This window comes from Debaryomyces hansenii (assembly GCF_000006445.2).
Source record: "Debaryomyces hansenii CBS767 chromosome A complete sequence".
NCBI lineage: Eukaryota > Fungi > Ascomycota > Pichiomycetes > Serinales > Debaryomycetaceae > Debaryomyces > Debaryomyces hansenii.
Window position 1 is genome coordinate 885,664 of NC_006046.2, and position 17,994 is coordinate 903,657.

At 35.6% G+C, this 17,994-nt stretch overlaps 10 protein-coding genes and 2 non-coding genes across 12 annotated transcripts; 10 read left to right on the top strand and 2 right to left on the bottom strand. All coding sequences in view use genetic code 12, as the record gives it.

Moving 5' to 3' along the window:
* Positions 1–358: 358 nt before the first annotated feature.
* DEHA2D10648g (DEHA2D10648p) lies at positions 359–2,698 on the top strand (the record flags this gene model as incomplete). Its single annotated transcript, XM_458928.2, has 1 exon — positions 359–2,698. One exon carries the CDS (start codon positions 359–361, stop codon positions 2,696–2,698), a length of 2,340 nt encoding a protein of 779 aa, XP_458928.2.
* A 178-nt stretch (positions 2,699–2,876) lies between these two features.
* Positions 2,877–3,002, top strand: DEHA2D10670g (DEHA2D10670p; the record flags this gene model as incomplete). The annotated part of the gene is made up of 1 exon (XM_002770250.1): positions 2,877–3,002. The coding sequence occupies one exon, from the start codon at positions 2,877–2,879 to the stop codon at positions 3,000–3,002; it is 126 nt and encodes a 41-aa protein (XP_002770296.1).
* Positions 3,003–3,028: 26 nt separating this feature from the next.
* Positions 3,029–3,099, top strand: DEHA2D10692r. The gene has a single exon. It is a non-coding gene; the product is annotated as a tRNA-Gly (tRNA).
* A 452-nt stretch (positions 3,100–3,551) lies between these two features.
* On the top strand, positions 3,552–4,733 carry DEHA2D10714g (DEHA2D10714p; the record flags this gene model as incomplete). Its single annotated transcript, XM_458929.1, has 1 exon — positions 3,552–4,733. The coding sequence occupies one exon, from the start codon at positions 3,552–3,554 to the stop codon at positions 4,731–4,733; it is 1,182 nt and encodes a 393-aa protein (XP_458929.2).
* A 341-nt stretch (positions 4,734–5,074) lies between these two features.
* On the top strand, positions 5,075–5,824 carry DEHA2D10736g (DEHA2D10736p; the record flags this gene model as incomplete). Its single annotated transcript, XM_458931.2, has 1 exon — positions 5,075–5,824. One exon carries the CDS (start codon positions 5,075–5,077, stop codon positions 5,822–5,824), a length of 750 nt encoding a protein of 249 aa, XP_458931.2.
* Positions 5,825–5,885: 61 nt separating this feature from the next.
* DEHA2D10758g (DEHA2D10758p) lies at positions 5,886–6,317 on the bottom strand (the record flags this gene model as incomplete). Its single annotated transcript, XM_458932.1, has 1 exon — positions 5,886–6,317. The coding sequence occupies one exon, from the start codon at positions 6,315–6,317 to the stop codon at positions 5,886–5,888; it is 432 nt and encodes a 143-aa protein (XP_458932.1).
* Positions 6,318–6,476: 159 nt separating this feature from the next.
* Positions 6,477–7,502, top strand: DEHA2D10769g (DEHA2D10769p; the record flags this gene model as incomplete). The annotated part of the gene is made up of 1 exon (XM_002770251.1): positions 6,477–7,502. The coding sequence occupies one exon, from the start codon at positions 6,477–6,479 to the stop codon at positions 7,500–7,502; it is 1,026 nt and encodes a 341-aa protein (XP_002770297.1).
* A 1,055-nt stretch (positions 7,503–8,557) lies between these two features.
* On the top strand, positions 8,558–9,640 carry DEHA2D10780g (DEHA2D10780p; the record flags this gene model as incomplete). Its single annotated transcript, XM_458934.1, has 1 exon — positions 8,558–9,640. One exon carries the CDS (start codon positions 8,558–8,560, stop codon positions 9,638–9,640), a length of 1,083 nt encoding a protein of 360 aa, XP_458934.2.
* A 712-nt stretch (positions 9,641–10,352) lies between these two features.
* On the top strand, positions 10,353–11,966 carry DEHA2D10802g (DEHA2D10802p; the record flags this gene model as incomplete). The annotated part of the gene is made up of 1 exon (XM_458935.1): positions 10,353–11,966. The coding sequence occupies one exon, from the start codon at positions 10,353–10,355 to the stop codon at positions 11,964–11,966; it is 1,614 nt and encodes a 537-aa protein (XP_458935.1).
* Positions 11,967–12,262: 296 nt separating this feature from the next.
* DEHA2D10824g (DEHA2D10824p) lies at positions 12,263–14,104 on the bottom strand (the record flags this gene model as incomplete). The annotated part of the gene is made up of 1 exon (XM_002770252.1): positions 12,263–14,104. One exon carries the CDS (start codon positions 14,102–14,104, stop codon positions 12,263–12,265), a length of 1,842 nt encoding a protein of 613 aa, XP_002770298.1.
* A 541-nt stretch (positions 14,105–14,645) lies between these two features.
* Positions 14,646–14,847, top strand: SNR20. Its single transcript, XR_003013366.1, has one exon. It is a non-coding gene; the product is annotated as a U2 RNA (small nuclear RNA).
* A 246-nt stretch (positions 14,848–15,093) lies between these two features.
* DEHA2D10868g (DEHA2D10868p) lies at positions 15,094–17,607 on the top strand (the record flags this gene model as incomplete). Its single annotated transcript, XM_002770253.1, has 1 exon — positions 15,094–17,607. The coding sequence occupies one exon, from the start codon at positions 15,094–15,096 to the stop codon at positions 17,605–17,607; it is 2,514 nt and encodes an 837-aa protein (XP_002770299.1).
* Positions 17,608–17,994: the final 387 nt, after the last annotated feature.

Here is a 17,994-nt window from a genome sequence, read left to right on the forward strand (position 1 = left end):
TTATTTATTTGACTAATATGCCATTCTGACTAATGCTCTTCGTAACCTGGATAAGCGCTAAAATCTGTATTTGTTCGTATTAGTAAAAATTGAGAAGGGGATTACTAAACCTACTATAAGCAACAATGTAACTTAAAACCTCTCTCAATTTCCAACACACTGTTTGAATGAACGACGAATGTCATAGTTCAGAAACGAAAGGAATAATTAGCGTGCAATAGCTCTTCTGTGTATGATTCATTTGTTTATAAGACATAGTAAATATTTTGAACGCGTGAGGCACAGTGGAGTGCTTAGGCCATTTTGACAGAAAGGTTCATAGTAATATTTTGTCCAGCTATTATAAGAGCAGAATAAGATGGCTAGCGGATCGGATATGTATGCTACAGGCTCCTCTAGAGGTACTGACTATTCGCATGTATCCAGAAGACGTCGTGATAGTGATAATGGCGAGAATAATCTGAATGATAGCGAATTGGAAGACATAATCAGCAAGACATCCAGCTTGAAATTAAATCAAAACGAGGCCAATTCAAGGGACTTATCGGATATATTTATAAACTTGGTGAATCCGCTTTTATTGACAGCACTTTCGGCATTTCTCCGGTTATATAGGATTGAAGCAGCAAATAACGTGGTATGGGACGAGGCCCATTTTGGGAAGTTTGGATCGTACTATTTGAAAAGAGAGTTCTATTTTGATGTCCATCCTCCGTTAGGAAAATTATTGGTAGGGTTATCTGGATACTTAGCGGATTACGCTGGTGGATTCGATTTTGAAAGTAGTGATGCTTTCCCAGATGATTGTAATTATGTATTGATGAGATGTTTTAATTGTGCATTTGGAATATTATGTACTCCTATTGCTTATAAGACAGCAGTGGCATTGGGATATAGTCAATTGACTGTGTGGTTTATCTCGTTGCTGGTTATTTTTGAAATGATTTCTTTGACTTTATCCAAATTCATCTTGTTGGATTCTATGCTCTTATTCTTTACTGTTTTATGTTTCTATTGTTTAGTTAACATACACAGTTTAAGAACTAAGGATGAACTATTGACGAAAAAAGGGTTAACATGGTTATTGACAACTGGTATTTCTATTGGATGCGTTTGTTCGGTAAAATGGGTTGGTTTGTTTGTTACGGTTTTAATTGGATTATATGTTATTTACGATTTGTTCATTAAAACTTATCAATTGACGAGTTCAAGGTTCCCAATTTCACTTAGAAATTATTTCACTCACTGGGTTTCAAGAATTACTACGTTGATCTTCGTACCCTTTGTTATTTACTTGGCTTGTTTCAAGGTTCACTTTGCTGTTTTAAAAAAATCAGGGACCGGAGATGGGTCAATCTCCACTTTATTTCAGGGTTCGTTAGAAGGTAATACTCTTCAGAATGGGCCTAGGTCTGTTGCATATGGATCTTTAATCACATTACGGTCTCAGGGATTATCGCCGAATTTACTCCACTCACATCCACATGTATATCCTGAAGGATCTCATCAACAACAAATCACTACTTATGGGTTTAAAGATGAAAATAATGAGTTTCTTGTGGAATTTGATTTGGAAGCTGGCTTGAGAGGTGAATTTGCAACTTATGAACAAGAAGGCAACGATTCATACTCTTTGGATAAGATAATCAAGGATGGTGATGTTATGAGATTAGTTCATAAAAATTCCGGCTGCTTATTGCATTCTCATCAGATTATGTCTTCTATCCTGTCGTCGCACTATGAAGTCTCATGTTATGCAAACTTAGATGAAAGTGACCTCAAGGATGAATGGGTTGTTGAACTTCAATCGCAAGAATTGTCACCTTCTGAAGATTTTCAGAACGAAGATCCAAAAGAATTACACCCTATTTCAACTAATTTTAGATTAAGACACAAGGTTTTGGGTTGCTATTTGGCAACGACTGGCTTCTCCTATCCACCTTGGGGATTCCAGCAAGGTGAAGTTGTTTGTAAATCATCTCTTTTCCTGACAGAAAAAAGCACTTGGTGGAATATTGAAGATCATATTAATGACAAATTACCGGCCCCAGAAAGTCTCTACGTACCCCCTCCACCTAAGTTTTGGAAGGAATTCATTTTGTTAAATTACGGTATGATGGCCTCAAACAATGCATTAGTTCCAGATTCTGATAAGTTTGATAGATTATCTTCAGAATGGTGGGAGTGGCCAATATTGAAGTCCGGGTTGAGGATGTGTGGATGGACTTCAAATGAAGTCAAGTACTTCTTAATTGGACATCCCTTTATCACATGGTTTAGCACCTTTAATTTAGTCCTATTTGTCATATATATTGTTATTAAATTATGGATGTGGCAGAGACAGAAAATACACTTTCGTAAGGGTGTTTTTGATTTGGAATGGGAAACTTTGATAATTCAAGGCGTTACGCCATTTGTTGGTTGGGTTTTGCATTACGTTCCATTCATTTTAATGGGAAGAGTCACATATTTGCATCATTATGTGCCAGCATTATATTTTGCTATCTTCATAAGTGGGTACATGATGGAATCAATAATTCACCGTCATACCCATAAATACATCTCTTATCTATTATATGGAATCAGCTATCTTCTTATAATTGGAATTTTCTGGTATTTGAAAGATTTAGCTTTAGGAATGGAAGGCTCTTCCTCGAAATTCAAACATCTCAGACTTTTATCTAGTTGGATGATTTGATTTAATATACATAGACTTAGATAGTATTTATTTAAAGCATTTATTTATTGGCAGACAATAGAAATATTCTACTAATTTTTGTCAATTTATTCGATTTTTGCAATGATTTAAGAATATTAAAGAAGATATAATATATTAACTAGAAAGAGGATAAATAAACACAATTAAATTAAGAAACATGACAGAGAAGAGAACAATGATACATAAATCTTATTTGAAGTTTGTTAATGACAAAAAACAAAGTTTAAAAGAAAAATATGTTAAGATGATATTCTCGTCCATGGATGCTATTTCATGGGCATAAATCCAAATAGTTTTAACAACGAACTAGCGCAAATGGTTTAGTGGTAAAATCCAACGTTGCCATCGTTGGGCCCCCGGTTCGATTCCGGGTTTGCGCATTTAATTTTTTAGATTTTTGTTAATCTATTAATCGTTATGTCGATCACTTGGCCAAATGAAACCGTCTAGCTTTAGTAGGCTACTCCATGATCAGAGATGAAGTAAAAAAGAGTCAATTCTATCAATTCTATCAATTCGTATAGTGTCGTACATTTTGCATTCATTTACATTGATAATCCGGTTTCGCATTTTTAATAGTCAAATTTTATTTCAAGTAAACAGTCTGAGTCAACGTTTTATAGATTTCCATAAAGCAAGCTTAAAGCATAAAATATCAATAGAATTGGAAACATAGGCGATATCGGTATATTGTATATATTAGAGTTCATTAACTATTATTGGAGACTGATTATTCATAAGGAAGTTACAACGAGGGACGATTGAAAAATTCGACAGACTTAATTTGAATTCTAACTTCAACACATCAAATTCAACAAATTAATACGAAATCATGGATAGATACGAGGAAAACTACTTGGACGGGTCGGAAATAGCCACTTTACAACACCAAGAGCAAGAGGAACAAGAAGAGCAAATACCATCTCATCCAGCACCTACTCAGAATATAGTAGATGAAGAAGAGTTGTTGGCAGCGCAAGCGGCAGCCGAGGCAGCAGCAGCAGCCCAACTGCAACAACCAGGAGGCGCATTCAATAATGTTGGACAGGGTTTAACGGGAGTTTATAGAGATATGATGATGCAATATTGGCAGGAAACTATTAATTCGATCGAACACGATGAACACGATTTTAAGAACCACCAGTTACCGTTAGCTAGAATCAAAAAAGTCATGAAAACAGACGAAGACGTTCGAATGATAAGTGCAGAAGCCCCAATTTTGTTCGCCAAGGGATGTGATGTTTTTATAACGGAATTAACTATGAGAGCATGGATTCATGCCGAAGAAAACAAGAGAAGAACATTACAGAAGTCGGATATAGCTGCTGCATTAACAAAGAGTGATATGTTTGATTTCTTGATTGATATTGTTCCAAGAGAAGAAGAAAAGCCTAAAAAGTCATACTCATCCCTGTCCAGATCTGGAAGCTACGCTAATATCCCTCCAAATTCGAATCCAACATTGTCTAACGCAAGCCAGCAGCAAATACCCACAAGCCAGCCTAAGAATATTTCGCACATTCCTGGGAATATCAACGAAGATCAAGACATAAAGAATGATGATAGGCAAATAAATGATCCGCAGATTCTCCACCAACAAATGCTCCAACAGCAAATGTTACAGCAGCAACAACAACAGCAACAACAGCAACAACAACCACCACCACCACCACAACAACCACAACATCAGCAACAGGCACAACATCAGCAACACCAGCAACAACTAGAGCAACAACAACTAGAGCAACAACAACTAGAACAACAACAACTAGAACAACAACAACAACAACAACAACAACAACAACAACAACAACAACAACAACAACAACAACAGCAACAACAACAAAAAGATCAATCACAAGCAGAACAACCCGAGCCGCAGTTACCACCACAACAAATAAAACTGGAACAAAATTATTCTGAGATGCCCCAGTTCCCAGAAGGAACTACACAACCACCCCAAATCAGCAACCGAAATGAATTTCAGAATTTCAACTTCCAAGTTTACGAATGATATCTACAACGAGTACAAAATATCTAACAATTAACTAAATGTATTTAATTCTAAAGCGACTTATCAATGTTTTCCTTGTATTATGTGTTGAAAACTACGTATATTTATGATTGTACCTTATAAAACGTATATATATATGATCATAGTAATAATGTAATGAACTTAATAATCAATGAATGAATACGGATCGGAGTAAATCGGATTTGGCTCGGCTACCCCAGAACGAGGGATAATTTTTTTATACTATATTTGCTTTAGAAAAGCAATGATTCACATTGCTTCTTTATAAACCAAGGCAATATATAAGTAAATAATAATAATCTTCAAATATATTCAAGAGAATGTTTACTGCCTCAAGGAGTATAATTAAGAACTCGACTCGGATTATACCTCGAACAAATTCTTTATTGACCAGAAATAGAATACCAACTTATAATAACTATAAACAAGCAATGAATTTGATGACAATTTCCCAATCTTTGGATGAATCATATACCAAGCATAAGATCATTCCTGATGTGGTTGATAAGTTTGACACTCAAGGTTTGTTGACAATTGAGTACAATGAACAAGACCATGTTGCGTTAGGAAATACCTTAAAAGTGGAAAATACTCAGCACCACCCTGTTATTCAGTTTACCCTTAATTCTCCAGGCCAAGAGAATGACTTTGAAATTTCGAATAATGATAAATTCACGTTGGTTTTGACCGATCCAGATGCACCATCTCATAAGGACCATAAGTGGTCTGAATATGCTCATTGGATTGTTACCGATTTACCATTGAATGCTAATAGTAACGACGTTGAGTCTGCAGAATCCTTGACTACTGTTTTGGATTACTCAAAGGGTAAAGAACTCTTGTCTTACCAAGGTCCAGCACCACCACCTAAGACCGGTAAGCATCGTTATGTATTTTTATTATTTAGACAGGATCCATCGGTATCTAAGTTTGAGACTCCAAAAGATAGACCTAACTGGGGCACTGGTACTCCAAGTTCAGGTGTCAGAGATTGGATAAAGAAGAATGGGCCCGAACTGAAGTTATTGGGGGTCAATTTCTTCTACGCACAAAATGATACTCAAGAATAAGTATCAATCTTAATATTTTCGAATTATTATATACTATTTTATACATTTCTAATTTGAATTATTATGGCCTACGACTCGAACTGTAATCTTTCGGACTTATCACCAAACCTTTACCCTTTCTCGCTCCCCTATATATCGTCTCTATTATGTCAATCATTTCTTGCTTATCGGGCACCAAAAAATTTAGCTTATTATTATTCCCGGTACCAAAATCACACATCATATGTTTATTTCTATAGAAAAACATTATTGTACACGGATCGTATAATTCATACATCGAATTGAAATCTGGAACTTCGTCGATATCACATAAGTATATTGTGGCAAAATTCTTAACCTTTTCTGCAATTCCAAATAAGACCTCATCAGTTATCATACAGTCTTTTTCATAATCTCTACCAAATCTTACTATCACCAATCTTTCATCCTCAGATAATATAGCCTGGTCAACGTGCCATCCAGAATGCAAATGTGGAAGAAATACTGACCCCATGTTATCTATTGTAGTCGTATTAGGATTAGAAGCTTATAATTGTAAGTAAATGTTGAATTAAGTCCTCATCTGTCGATTGCGCGGGAACGCAACAACGGAACATTTTTTTTGAAGAGTTTGCATCCATCCACAAACAACATTAATTAAAACAACTTAGCAATGGAAGGTCCAATTCAGTTAAAAAGAAGACACAGTTGGTTCTCTAAGAGTCACCATGATAATGGAATAGAAATATTATCCTGTAATAATGAAGATATGCAGATTACAGATTTAGAAGAAGATATCAATCCAATCGATCAGAGCAGCCCTATACCAGACACAGGTATTGACACAAGCTGGATCGATACAAAAAATGTTCATAATGATATAGAAGAATTGAAAAATTATACTAATCAGGCATCTTTGAATAAATTAAAGAGAAAACTGAGTATTTTAGGACTATTGAAACCAGGGAGCGCCCATGACGAAGAACAGGAGGAGAGTAGTTCTGAAGAACAAATCAGCATGGATAATGAGATGCCACAGTTGAAGTTTATTGCAAGATGCAAATCACAAGGATCCTTCGGTAAATCAGTCACTCCACTCAAGATTCGTGACAATATCAACCACTTCTTGAAACTATGTCCTGCTCAAGAAAACCAAGAAATTTCTAACCAGGATAACTGTGGAGTATTTGAAAAGGTTAAGTCCATTTCTAAGACCCTGAGCAATAACAAATATATTAATTTGAATGGAGTTCCTTGTTCACGATTAGGACTAATAGACCACAACCAATGTGCTGCGTTTATGTTTCAACTAAATAATATAAGGAAGAACGTTGTTGACTATGCGTTTTATTTTGATTGGGTTGTATGGTTGGAAAGGATAAGCGGGGACAACAGTAAAGAGATGTATATGGATAGGATCATTGAAACTAAATCTGATTGTAAAGTTTCTCTAAAAGTGTGCAAAAGAATCATGGAAGAAGCCCCTCGTAAAATCCATATTTCCAAAGTTGGAACCACACCAAGAAGACAATCGAAAAATTTAATAGACAGCGGAACAGTTGAATTTTGTGTTCCATTTGAATATGAATACCCCATGTTTAAGGAACTATCCATTACCATCATGGATAATTCGTTGTACAACCCCCAGGATATCCAGTGTATGTATTTTATTTCGAAATTTCTCAAAATGGTGAACTAACTAAATTAGTGCCGGTATGTGCCGTTTCGTACAAACGTATGCCAGCGTATTCGATTGTTTCCCTTTGGCTTCACCCTCCGAAACAAAAAGAATGTGACGACGAGATATTCCCACCCGATAGTCTCTTACGACTCACAGAACGCATTAGAGAAATAATATCCGGATTTCTACAGGATATAGTTGACTCTGCAGTATTCATTGAAAATAAAACTCTTTCCACTAGAAATATCTACGACAAGAAACTACAATAAGGTAAAAATTAAATTATATATTAATACATTGGAACTACGAAACATATAAATCCAATATAAGAAATTCATAGCACACTACCTCATAATCAATTGTTCAAACGATCACACAGAAGCGTGGAACTCCACCACTCCTCGTTCTCCACGAATAGTTATCTTTTGTTTCGTCTTGAGTTTGCTCTGTAGAATTAGTATTTTGAGCTGCCATATTTGTAGTCTGAATCAATATCAATTATTAATGAATGTATTGAAAAAGTAGAGATTATGTTGTTCACTTATATATGTCCATTTTTATATGTTGATTGTCATCTCAACCTGAAGCTCATCTGTGCGATTCCGTTTAGACTTGTTGCAATGGTTTTTCAGGTGTTTTACTTGTCACTCGCTCTAACTCCTTTCAAGGGTCTACAATATGTTAGTATATTATATAGTAGTAGTTAAGTAGTATTTAGCGTTTATTATTTTGTTGTCCCATATCCAGCGTATTGTCAAGTCTCTTTTAGGGATTAAGCCTTACATTTTTGGTGAGACAACGAGATATATTTCTAATTTGGGATAAATGAAGCCTATTAAACTTAAAATCAATTCATCACTAATTGTTTACGATAAAATAATCGTACATCACATAGTTTAACTACTGTTAGTCAACTAGCTTTGATGACATCCAGGCATAGGTTTGGCCCTATATGGCTGCAAACTATGATTACATAAGCTATACCCGGGGGAATTTTTTTTTCATAGTGAAAAATTTATTGATAACGAAAAGATGATTCTTACTTAGTGATTTACGATTAAAAGCAGATAAAGATGGCCAAGGAAATCGAATTAGGTATCACCGCTGACATGCACGTCCACTTACGTGATGGTAAAATGATGGAGTTAATTACACCTACTGTTAGAGAGGGGGGTATATCGATAGCATACGTTATGCCGAACTTGGTTCCCCCAATTACAACTATCGATAGGGTAGTTGAATATAAGCAAAACTTAGAAAAGTTGTCACCAAAGACCACATTTTTGATGTCATTTTATTTATCGAAAGAGTTAAGTCCTGAATTGATTCTGGATGCCGCCAAAATAGGGGCCATTCATGGTGTCAAGTGCTACCCAGCTGGTGTTACTACCAATTCTGCTGCTGGTGTCGATCCCAACGACTTCACACCTTTCTACCCTATTTTCAAAGCATTGGAAGAGAATAATCTTGTTTTGAATTTGCATGGCGAAAAGCCACCATCGAAGGATGGCGAAGAGGATATCCATGTCTTGAACGCCGAACCAAAGTTCTTACCAGCCTTAGAAAAATTGCATAATGACTTCCCAAACTTGAAGATCATCTTGGAACATTGTACAACAAAGGATGCAATCGACATGATTGAAAAAATCAATGCTGGTCACAAAGACGGTGATGATGTCAAGGTCGCTGCTACCATCACTGCTCATCATTTATCGCTTACAATTGATAACTGGGCTGGAAATCCTATCAACTTTTGTAAGCCAGTTGCTAAGTTGCCAGCTGACAAGCGTGCCTTAGTACAGGCTGCGACGTCTGCTAAACCATACTTCTTCTTTGGATCTGACTCTGCTCCTCATCCTTTATCCGCCAAGGCAAAACATACGGGCGTATGTGCCGGTGTCTACACCCAATCGCATGCTATTGCTTACTTGGCAGAGGTCTTCGAAAGTCAGAATAGATTAGCCAACTTGAAGAAGTTTGTGAATGACAACGGTAAAGGCTTCTACGGAATTTGTGACCAAGATGTTAAATGCAAAGATAAATGCTACTTGGTACAGAATGCCAACAATGTCCCCGAAATGTTTGGTAACAAGGATATTACTGTTGTTCCTTTCAAAGCTGGTGAAGAATTAAAATGGACAGTTGAATGGAGATGAGCGATGCTGCACATGTGGTGATTCGCATCTATTTGCCTGTACCGGATAAGACCAATTCCTTGCAAAAGTTGCAATTTTGATCAGCCTCTACGTTTATGACTTTATAACTTCCTTACACGTCTTATTGATTCGTATGTCGTGTAGTAACATTTGCTTTTAACTCCGAAATTAATTAGATCTACAAATTACCGTAAATTGATGAGGTTTCGCATACTTTTTTTCCTTATTTATGCTCTCGAAAACTTAATTAATATTTTTATGTAGGTTTGAAGTCTTTGAATACAGGGAAGTCGTCATAGAAAAATTTACTCTAACTAGAACAATCAGCTATTGTGAACAATCGGTTACTGTGAACGCGTGTAGCCCAGGTGTCAAATAATGAAAAACCAAAATTTAAACTTATGATAATAAGGTGGAAGTTCGTATATGACGTGCGGCTTGCGTATGATTCGAAGCACATGCAATTCTATTGGTCTCAACAAATAAAGATATTTGACATACTTCAACCACGTTCGTACTTCATTTAAATTCGTTGCTTACCTTAATCCTTCATTTGAAAAATTTTCATCACACGTTGCAGGCTATCAAAGTTAAAGTTTAATTTTGTCTATGTACATATTTTAAGACTATTATATCTTGTAAATAAATAGTGCTAAATTATTCTATTGTTTAATTCTCGGTTTTAAATCTTAAAAAATAGAACAAATATAGGATGTCATCAAGAGATTTACCAAAATCATTTAATGAGCTAGCATTTAGTTGGAGAAGACATCTCAACGATGAAGTGACACTTCGTAGAAGACGTGGACCCGATATCGAACTTTCATCCGACTCTGAGGCAACTGATAAGAAAAAAGATAAGGTGCAGATGAAAACCCTCTGGCCTGCTTTTTGCTCTGGGGCAGGGTTATTTTCTGATGGTTACGTTAATAATTCGATTGGGACTGTGTCAACCTGTTTGAAATCGATTTACGGAGATGCATATTCCAAATCTAATGCCATATCGAATGTTTCTTCGATTGCTTTTGCAGGTACTGTTGTGGGGCAATTGGTTTTCGGGTATATTTCTGATAACATTGCCAGAAAAGGAGGTATGCTCAGTGCTAACATTATGTTGATTTTTTTCACATTATTATGTACGGTTGGAACTTGGGAGAGAAATGGGGATCCTACTTCATTATTCACTGCACTTACAGTTTTCCGTTTTTTCTTAGGGATTGGAATTGGTGCTGAATATCCTACTGCTTCGGTTATTGCATCAGAATTTGCTAATCAGTTACCTGAAGGCAAGAGAAACCGTTATTTTGTTTGGTTTACGAATTTCATGATTGATACTGGTTTCGTTGTAAGTGCTTTTGTTCCGTTGGTCTGTCTTTGGATATTCAGAGAACATAACTTGGAACCAGTATGGAGATTGACTTTAGGTATAGGTGCGATTCCACCCATTTCTTTATTTTTCATGAGATTGAAGATGAAAGATAGTGAATCATTTCAAAAAATGAGTATGAAAAAGGTCAAGAAGGTTCCTTATCTATTGATATTGAAATTCTACTGGTTTAGATTGACCATTGTTTCTTTAATCTGGTTTATTTATGATTTCTCAGCCTACTCCTTTGGTATTTATTCATCAGTCATTCTTCAGCATGTTGTTCCTGATGGAAATTTATACCAGACCTTCGGATGGAATGTTGTATTTAACTTGTTTTACATTCCTGGTGCATTTTTAGGAGCATTACTCTCGGATTACATTGGGCCTAGATTTAGTATCGTTCTAGGTACCTTTTTACAAGGCATCGTTGGGTTTATCATGTCTGGCTGCTATCCAAAATTGAAAGAGCATATTGGTGCGTTTGTTGTTGTTTATGGTATATTTTCTACCTTGGGTGAATTAGGTCCAGGTGATAATATTGGAGCAGTAGCTTCTAAAACGAGTGCAACTTCTGTACGTGGGACCTATTATGGTATTGCTGCCGCAATGGGAAAAATCGGTGCATTTGTTGGTACTTATGTTTTCCCTATTATCATTAAGAATGCTGGTGGTGAAGAAACTGATAAAGGTAACCAGGCACCTTTTTATGTTTCATCAGCGTTATGTATGTTTTCAGCTTTTTTGGCTTTATTTTTCTGTCCATCAGTTGGACAGAATGCAATCAACCAAGAGGACTACGATTTCATTAATTATCTTAAGGCCAATAATTACGACGTTAGTCAAATAGGTGATGGTTCTTTTGATAGCGACAACGGCATTGAAGAAGTCTTTGTTAATGATAAGGAAAAAAAGTCTGAGGGTATTAATGTTGAGTCAGATGTAGAATCTTCTGATTAGGATTAACTCTTTTGACGACCTTTTATTTTTTCTCCAAAAATTTAGATTTGGAGCTTCAGTTCAATTTAGGCGTTGCATTCTATTTTTATTTATTTCTATTTGTTATTCACTTATAGGTGGATAGTCATTTTCACAATCAATTTCAGTTACCAGTTAGCTGTAAAATAAGTCAGTGACAATAGTATAATTACAAACTACACAATTTAATAAATCTTTTTTTTTCGTAAAATTTTAACACCTATATATTAATTTTATAATCCTAATCTATATATTACCATACCAATAAACAGAGTTGATTATTGTTCCATTGATGCATCTTCATATTGTTCATCTCTTTCAACACCGGCTTCCACGCTAGCATTCGAACCTTCGATTTGGTTAACAATTTCATCAGTGACGCTTTCATCTTCGCTTTCAACATTGATTGAAAGTATGTTCTCTTGATTTTCATTAGGAATTATTAATTCTAATTCACCATTTCTTAAAAACTTAGCTTTAATTTGATTGAATTTTATAACTTTGTCAAATTGGAAATGCTTTTCAAATCTAATTTCGTGGTTTGCGAAATCTTGGATTAAAGATTCGGTATCTTCTTGAACTTCTTCAGAGTCAGAACTGTCGGAGTCTGAGCTCGAAAATTCAGAATCAGAATCAGAGTCATCTGATTCAGAAGAACTTGATGATTCAGAATCGGATAATTCCGAATCTGAGGATGATGATGACGATGATGACGATGACGAGGAGTCAGATGATGATGACGATGAAGCTTGAACATCAGCAACGTCTTCGTTAGCTTCCTTGTCTTCTTCCTTTTCACCTTCAATTTCTTGAATTTCTTCTTGAATTTCTTCTTCAATTTCTTCGTCGTCACTATCAGCATCAAAATTGAATCTACCACTAATAACTAATTCATTCTTATTTTTGATGAAATCTATTTTTAATTCGTCTTTCACTATTGATGGGAACCTTAAGTTTAATTTATACGTGTGATCATCTAAATCCACTAATTCACAGTCCTTACTGTTTTGTAAATCTTCAGATAAATCAATCATAGCAATTTCTTCATCGGAGTCATCAGCACGTAACAAAAATTGTTCTGGGATTTCTTCATCGGAATAGTCAGATTCAATTTCGTAGTCACTACCATAGCTATCTGGCAAGTCAAACCTATGTCTGTAAATAGTAATACCTTCATCTTCAGATGAATCAGAGGACTCATCATAAAAAGCATCACATGCATCGCATATATCAAATTTTGATTCGTCTTCAGAGCCAGAGTCCATATCGGATTCCACTTCTATGTATTCAGTTTCTGAATCTAAGTCAGATTCAGATGGAACTGAGACCTCGTCTTCACTGACTAAATCATCTGCAAATACTTGTCTGACATTTTCGAGTTGTAATTGATCGGTTAAGTCTTCTTCGTCAGATGAATATTCAATATCAAGATCAGTTTCACTTTCACTATCCGAGTCCATATCAGAATCATCAGAATCATCAGAATCACTGTCAGATGAACTTTCATCGGATGCATCATCATACTCACCACCGGTGATTTGCTTTAAGGCTTCAGCTTGTAATTGGTCATTCAAGTCAATAATGTCCAATATGTCTTCTGGTTCGTACAACGCCAATTCAGCCTCCAATTCAGAATCGAATTCGGAATCAGAATCTAATTCAGAATCCAATTCAGAATCCAATTCAGACTCAGATTCAGACTCAGAATCAGAATCATCATAATATCTTACTAACTCATCGTTTAAATCATAAACTTTACCTCTTGAGTCTAATCTATCAATAGCAGCATTTTCTAACTCGTCATTCAAGTCTACGATATCATTATAATCTTCAGTGTCATAATCACTGCTTTCGTAATATTCAAATTCTGGTTGTTGATTATCGTTTAAGTCAAACTCGTATACTTCCGATTCTATATCGCAATCTTCAACTTCTTCGCTGTAATCAGTCTCTTCACTTTCTGGTTCACTTTCAAGTTCGCTATCTGGTTCCTCAACATAAACCACCTTGGATGGTTGTTGATGATAGTACTTTCTATATTGTTTTCCCTTATTTGCCGTTGGCTTAGGGGTAAAATAGTTTTTTCTATTATATCTATTACTTGGTCTATAGGCTGGCATTCTTGCTAAGTTTTTGTGTTTCTTGTACGTTTTTTCTTTCCAACTGTAATTATTGCAATGTCAGCAGACTATTTACTCTAATGTTACTATTTCAATTATTCCTTTATCTTACGTTAGAGGTATATTCTAATTTTTTTATAGATAAAATTTTTCAGACCCCAATGCATTTAGCAAGAGGATGAGATGTGCGGCGAGGGGTGTAATTTCCTATTTCGGTCAACTAACAAGTTATCTAATTTCTGACATTTTCTATCTGTTCCACCGTAATCTTAAGAAAATTCCAGAAGGTTCCACTCGTAAAAAGTTTCTTATAAGTGCATAGTAACCAGGGTTTCTGTTCTGCTACTAAAAACAACCATAAACATTACGCCATAACACAATCGTGAACAATAGGATGAGTCCTCGAACAGATACAAGGTTCCACTGTGTAGAAGGCCGTAGTAAAAATATATTCGAGAGCCACACGACGTCTTTGGCGAAGAGGTTACCCGACCTTGATAAATAGTATAAATACTGGATATTCCCCTATGCTCCCTTTTTCTGCGCGCCAAATCTCTTTGCCTTTTGGCTTAGATCAAGTGTAGTATCTGTTCTTTTCAGTGTAACAACTGAAACGTCATCATTGATGACTTTTATAAAATGTTACCTTTATTTTTGGATTATTCGTTCGAAGGATTGATAAGCTTGCTTACACCTTTGGACACAGTGTCGTTGCTATTGCACCATATTGGCTTCTGACGCAATTTTTTAGGCTACCTATCGTGTGGACATGATGGTAGTTTAAAAGATTGTTGACAGTAGAGTTGTAGCAGTATATTGAATATTTGATGTTTTGATCGTTCGTCTATAGGATGAGCTTAGTGGATTTTAAATTCCTGCATATGGTAATATTTATAAGTAGAGTAATATCGCTTCACAGTAATCAGGCATTCACTGTCTGCTTATGACTACTCATAACACAAGTATACCAGTCGAAGATAATAGTAAAAATGGCCCATGGGGGGTCTGATCTGGAAGCATCATATTCAGAGCGTAACAATAATGATTTGTTTCCCAGTATTAACAGTTCGTCTAAAAATAATGATTTATTTCCTAGTATTAACAGCTCGAATGTGAAATACCCTACTATACATTCAGATGAAGAGAGCGTAGATATAAGCGAGCACAGCTCAGTAAGACAGTTCAGAAACATATTCAATAAACAAAAAATCCTTAACAGATCCGCGGAATCTGTACTGGAGAGAAACCTATTCCAACTGCATTTTGATACTACGTCTGACATCGAATTGAGTACGTTATCGTCCAAAAGGGACATTTCTCTCGACGCTTCAATTATTGGTAAGATACTGATTTCCGAAGCTCAGGAAAATGACGATAGGTTCCAATACTTGAAGGCGTATGAAAATTTAAAGAAACAACGAGGAGGGAATTTTGAGGAGGATGCATCTGTATTTGATTTATCTCTGATGGATGATTACAATAAATATATCAAGCAAACAGAGATAAATGAAGTAATCCATCAAGGTGTCATGGAGAAACATAAAGATAATGTTTTGAGCATTATCAAGTCAAGAGACTTAGCAGAGAACTTTTATCATGATAACAAAAGTGATGATTTGAAGCGGATCAAGTCCAAAAAAAAAAGCAGAATACCGTGGTATCGTATAGATAAGAAAATAACTAGGAAGGAAAGCTCTACGGAGTCATTATTTGATGGCGACGATACCATTCCTCCTTCTAATAAGAAGCAGAGCAAGTACCTTCAACGGAAATTGAAAATCAGGCATTTACAAATGATTTCTTTTGGTGGGACACTTGGAGTTGGATTATTTTTGAATAGTGGAAAGGCATTTGTTCTAGCAGGAGGATTCGGAACGTTATTGGCATTTACAATCTGTGGTTTAATTGTATTGGCTACTATGGTATCATTTTGCGAAATGGTCACCTTTGTCTCGGTGATTGATGGTGTATCTGGTCTCAGTTCAAGGTTTGTGGATGAATCATTTGGATTTGCTGTAGGGTGGTTGTATTTTGCAAGTTTTGCATTTGGGTTGGCTGGAGAGATTCTTGCTAGTGTAATGATGTTGAGTTATTACCCCAATTTGAAAATTACTCATCATGAAGGATCTATAGCTGGGTTTGTCACATTATTTTTAAGTCTGATAGTGATTAGTAACTTGGTGGATGTCAGGATATTTGGGGAAATTGAATATATCTCAAGTCTTATTAAAATAATATGTGTATTGATTATGATGGTTATAATGATTGTGCTAAATACAGGCGGATTTGGTTCCGAAAAGATTGGATTTAAATATTGGCAACGTCTGAAGTCTGATTTTGAACATAATATAATATTTGGGTTATTCCGACCTTCATTCAATTTGAAAGACAATGGATCTACAAGTTCACGTCTTGCAATAGGTGGAGATAAAGGGAGATTTTTATCACTCCTAACTGCATTATTAGTTACCGCTTATGCATATAGTGGAACAGAGATTGTTTGCATTGCCGCATGCGAAGCAAAAAACCCAAGAAAGGCATTGCCATCTGCTACAAGAAGAGTATTTTGGAGAATTATTATTCTTTATTGTTTATCAATTTTTTTGGTGTCGTTGAATATTTATGCTGGTGATCCAAGGTTATTACGATATCTTCTGGGAAACACAAGCATTAGTGGAGATGAGCACGAAATTAATGAATACACCATGAAATATGTCGGTGGTTTTAATTGCAATTCTGACTCGACAGTTTTTGGTGGATTTGGAAGTGGATCTCAAAGTCCTTGGATTGTTGCTTTACAAAGTGCAAATCTTTGTAAATTCAGTTCAGTGTCAAATGCGCTTTTGACGTTTTTTGCTGTCAGTTGTGGTAATGCCCAATTATATGTTAGCTCGAGAACAATTTATTCTCTAGCCCTACAAAAGAAGGCGCCTAAGGTTTTAACCTATTGTAATAATTATGGAATCCCGTATAATGCAGTGTTATTTTCGGCATGTTTTGGATTATTTGCCTATCTTTGTGTATCAGAGAAAGCTACGATTGTGTTTCAGGATCTAACAAGTATCATCTCGTCGTCAGGAATTATTGCCTGGTTTGCAATGTGCTTGTCATTTATTAGATTTTATTATGGCCTAAAATTAAGACCCGATATTATTAGTAGAAACGATAAAGCATATCCATATAAATCCCCTTTCCAACCCTACAGTGCGATACTTGGCTTGGTAGGCTCGGGTTTAATTATACTTGCTATGGGATATGTGGTCTTCTTAGATGGTGAATGGGATACGTTGTTCTTCTTCTCGAGCTATGGTTCTTTAATGGTGTTCGTTATACTTTATTTTGGCCACAGACTTGTAACAGGCTCGAGGACTCGAAGTTTGGAAACCCTAGATTATGATTCAGGAAGACGTGAAATGGATAGGTATGTTTGGGATGCTGGCAGAGAATTCAATCTTAGAAGCTTTAAAGAAGTAGCCCAAAGAATTATATCATTCTTGGCTTAGTGGCTTTATTGTAATATAGAAGAATTTCAATGTACTAATATGAGTATTATGTATGCAAATACTGATTCTCTCCGGTCTCAGTCTTATTTTGTAATTTAGAAATAAAGTACATAATTCAAAATTAATTATTTTATGTGATATTTAAAACATTAATGTATGTGCTGCATTATCTTGAGTCTTCTGCTGACCCCCTACATATGCTGCATGTTTAAACTATCCAAAAGTTTATAAAGTCTAAGAACAACTAAAAAGATGACCACATCAACTTGCTTAAAATTCATCTAAATAGTCTTCATTTTATACGGTTATATTACTTTTTAATTCCGTATTTCATATTAAGGACAGAAAAAAAAAAAGGTACTAAATCAAAAAAATTCCCAATTTGGG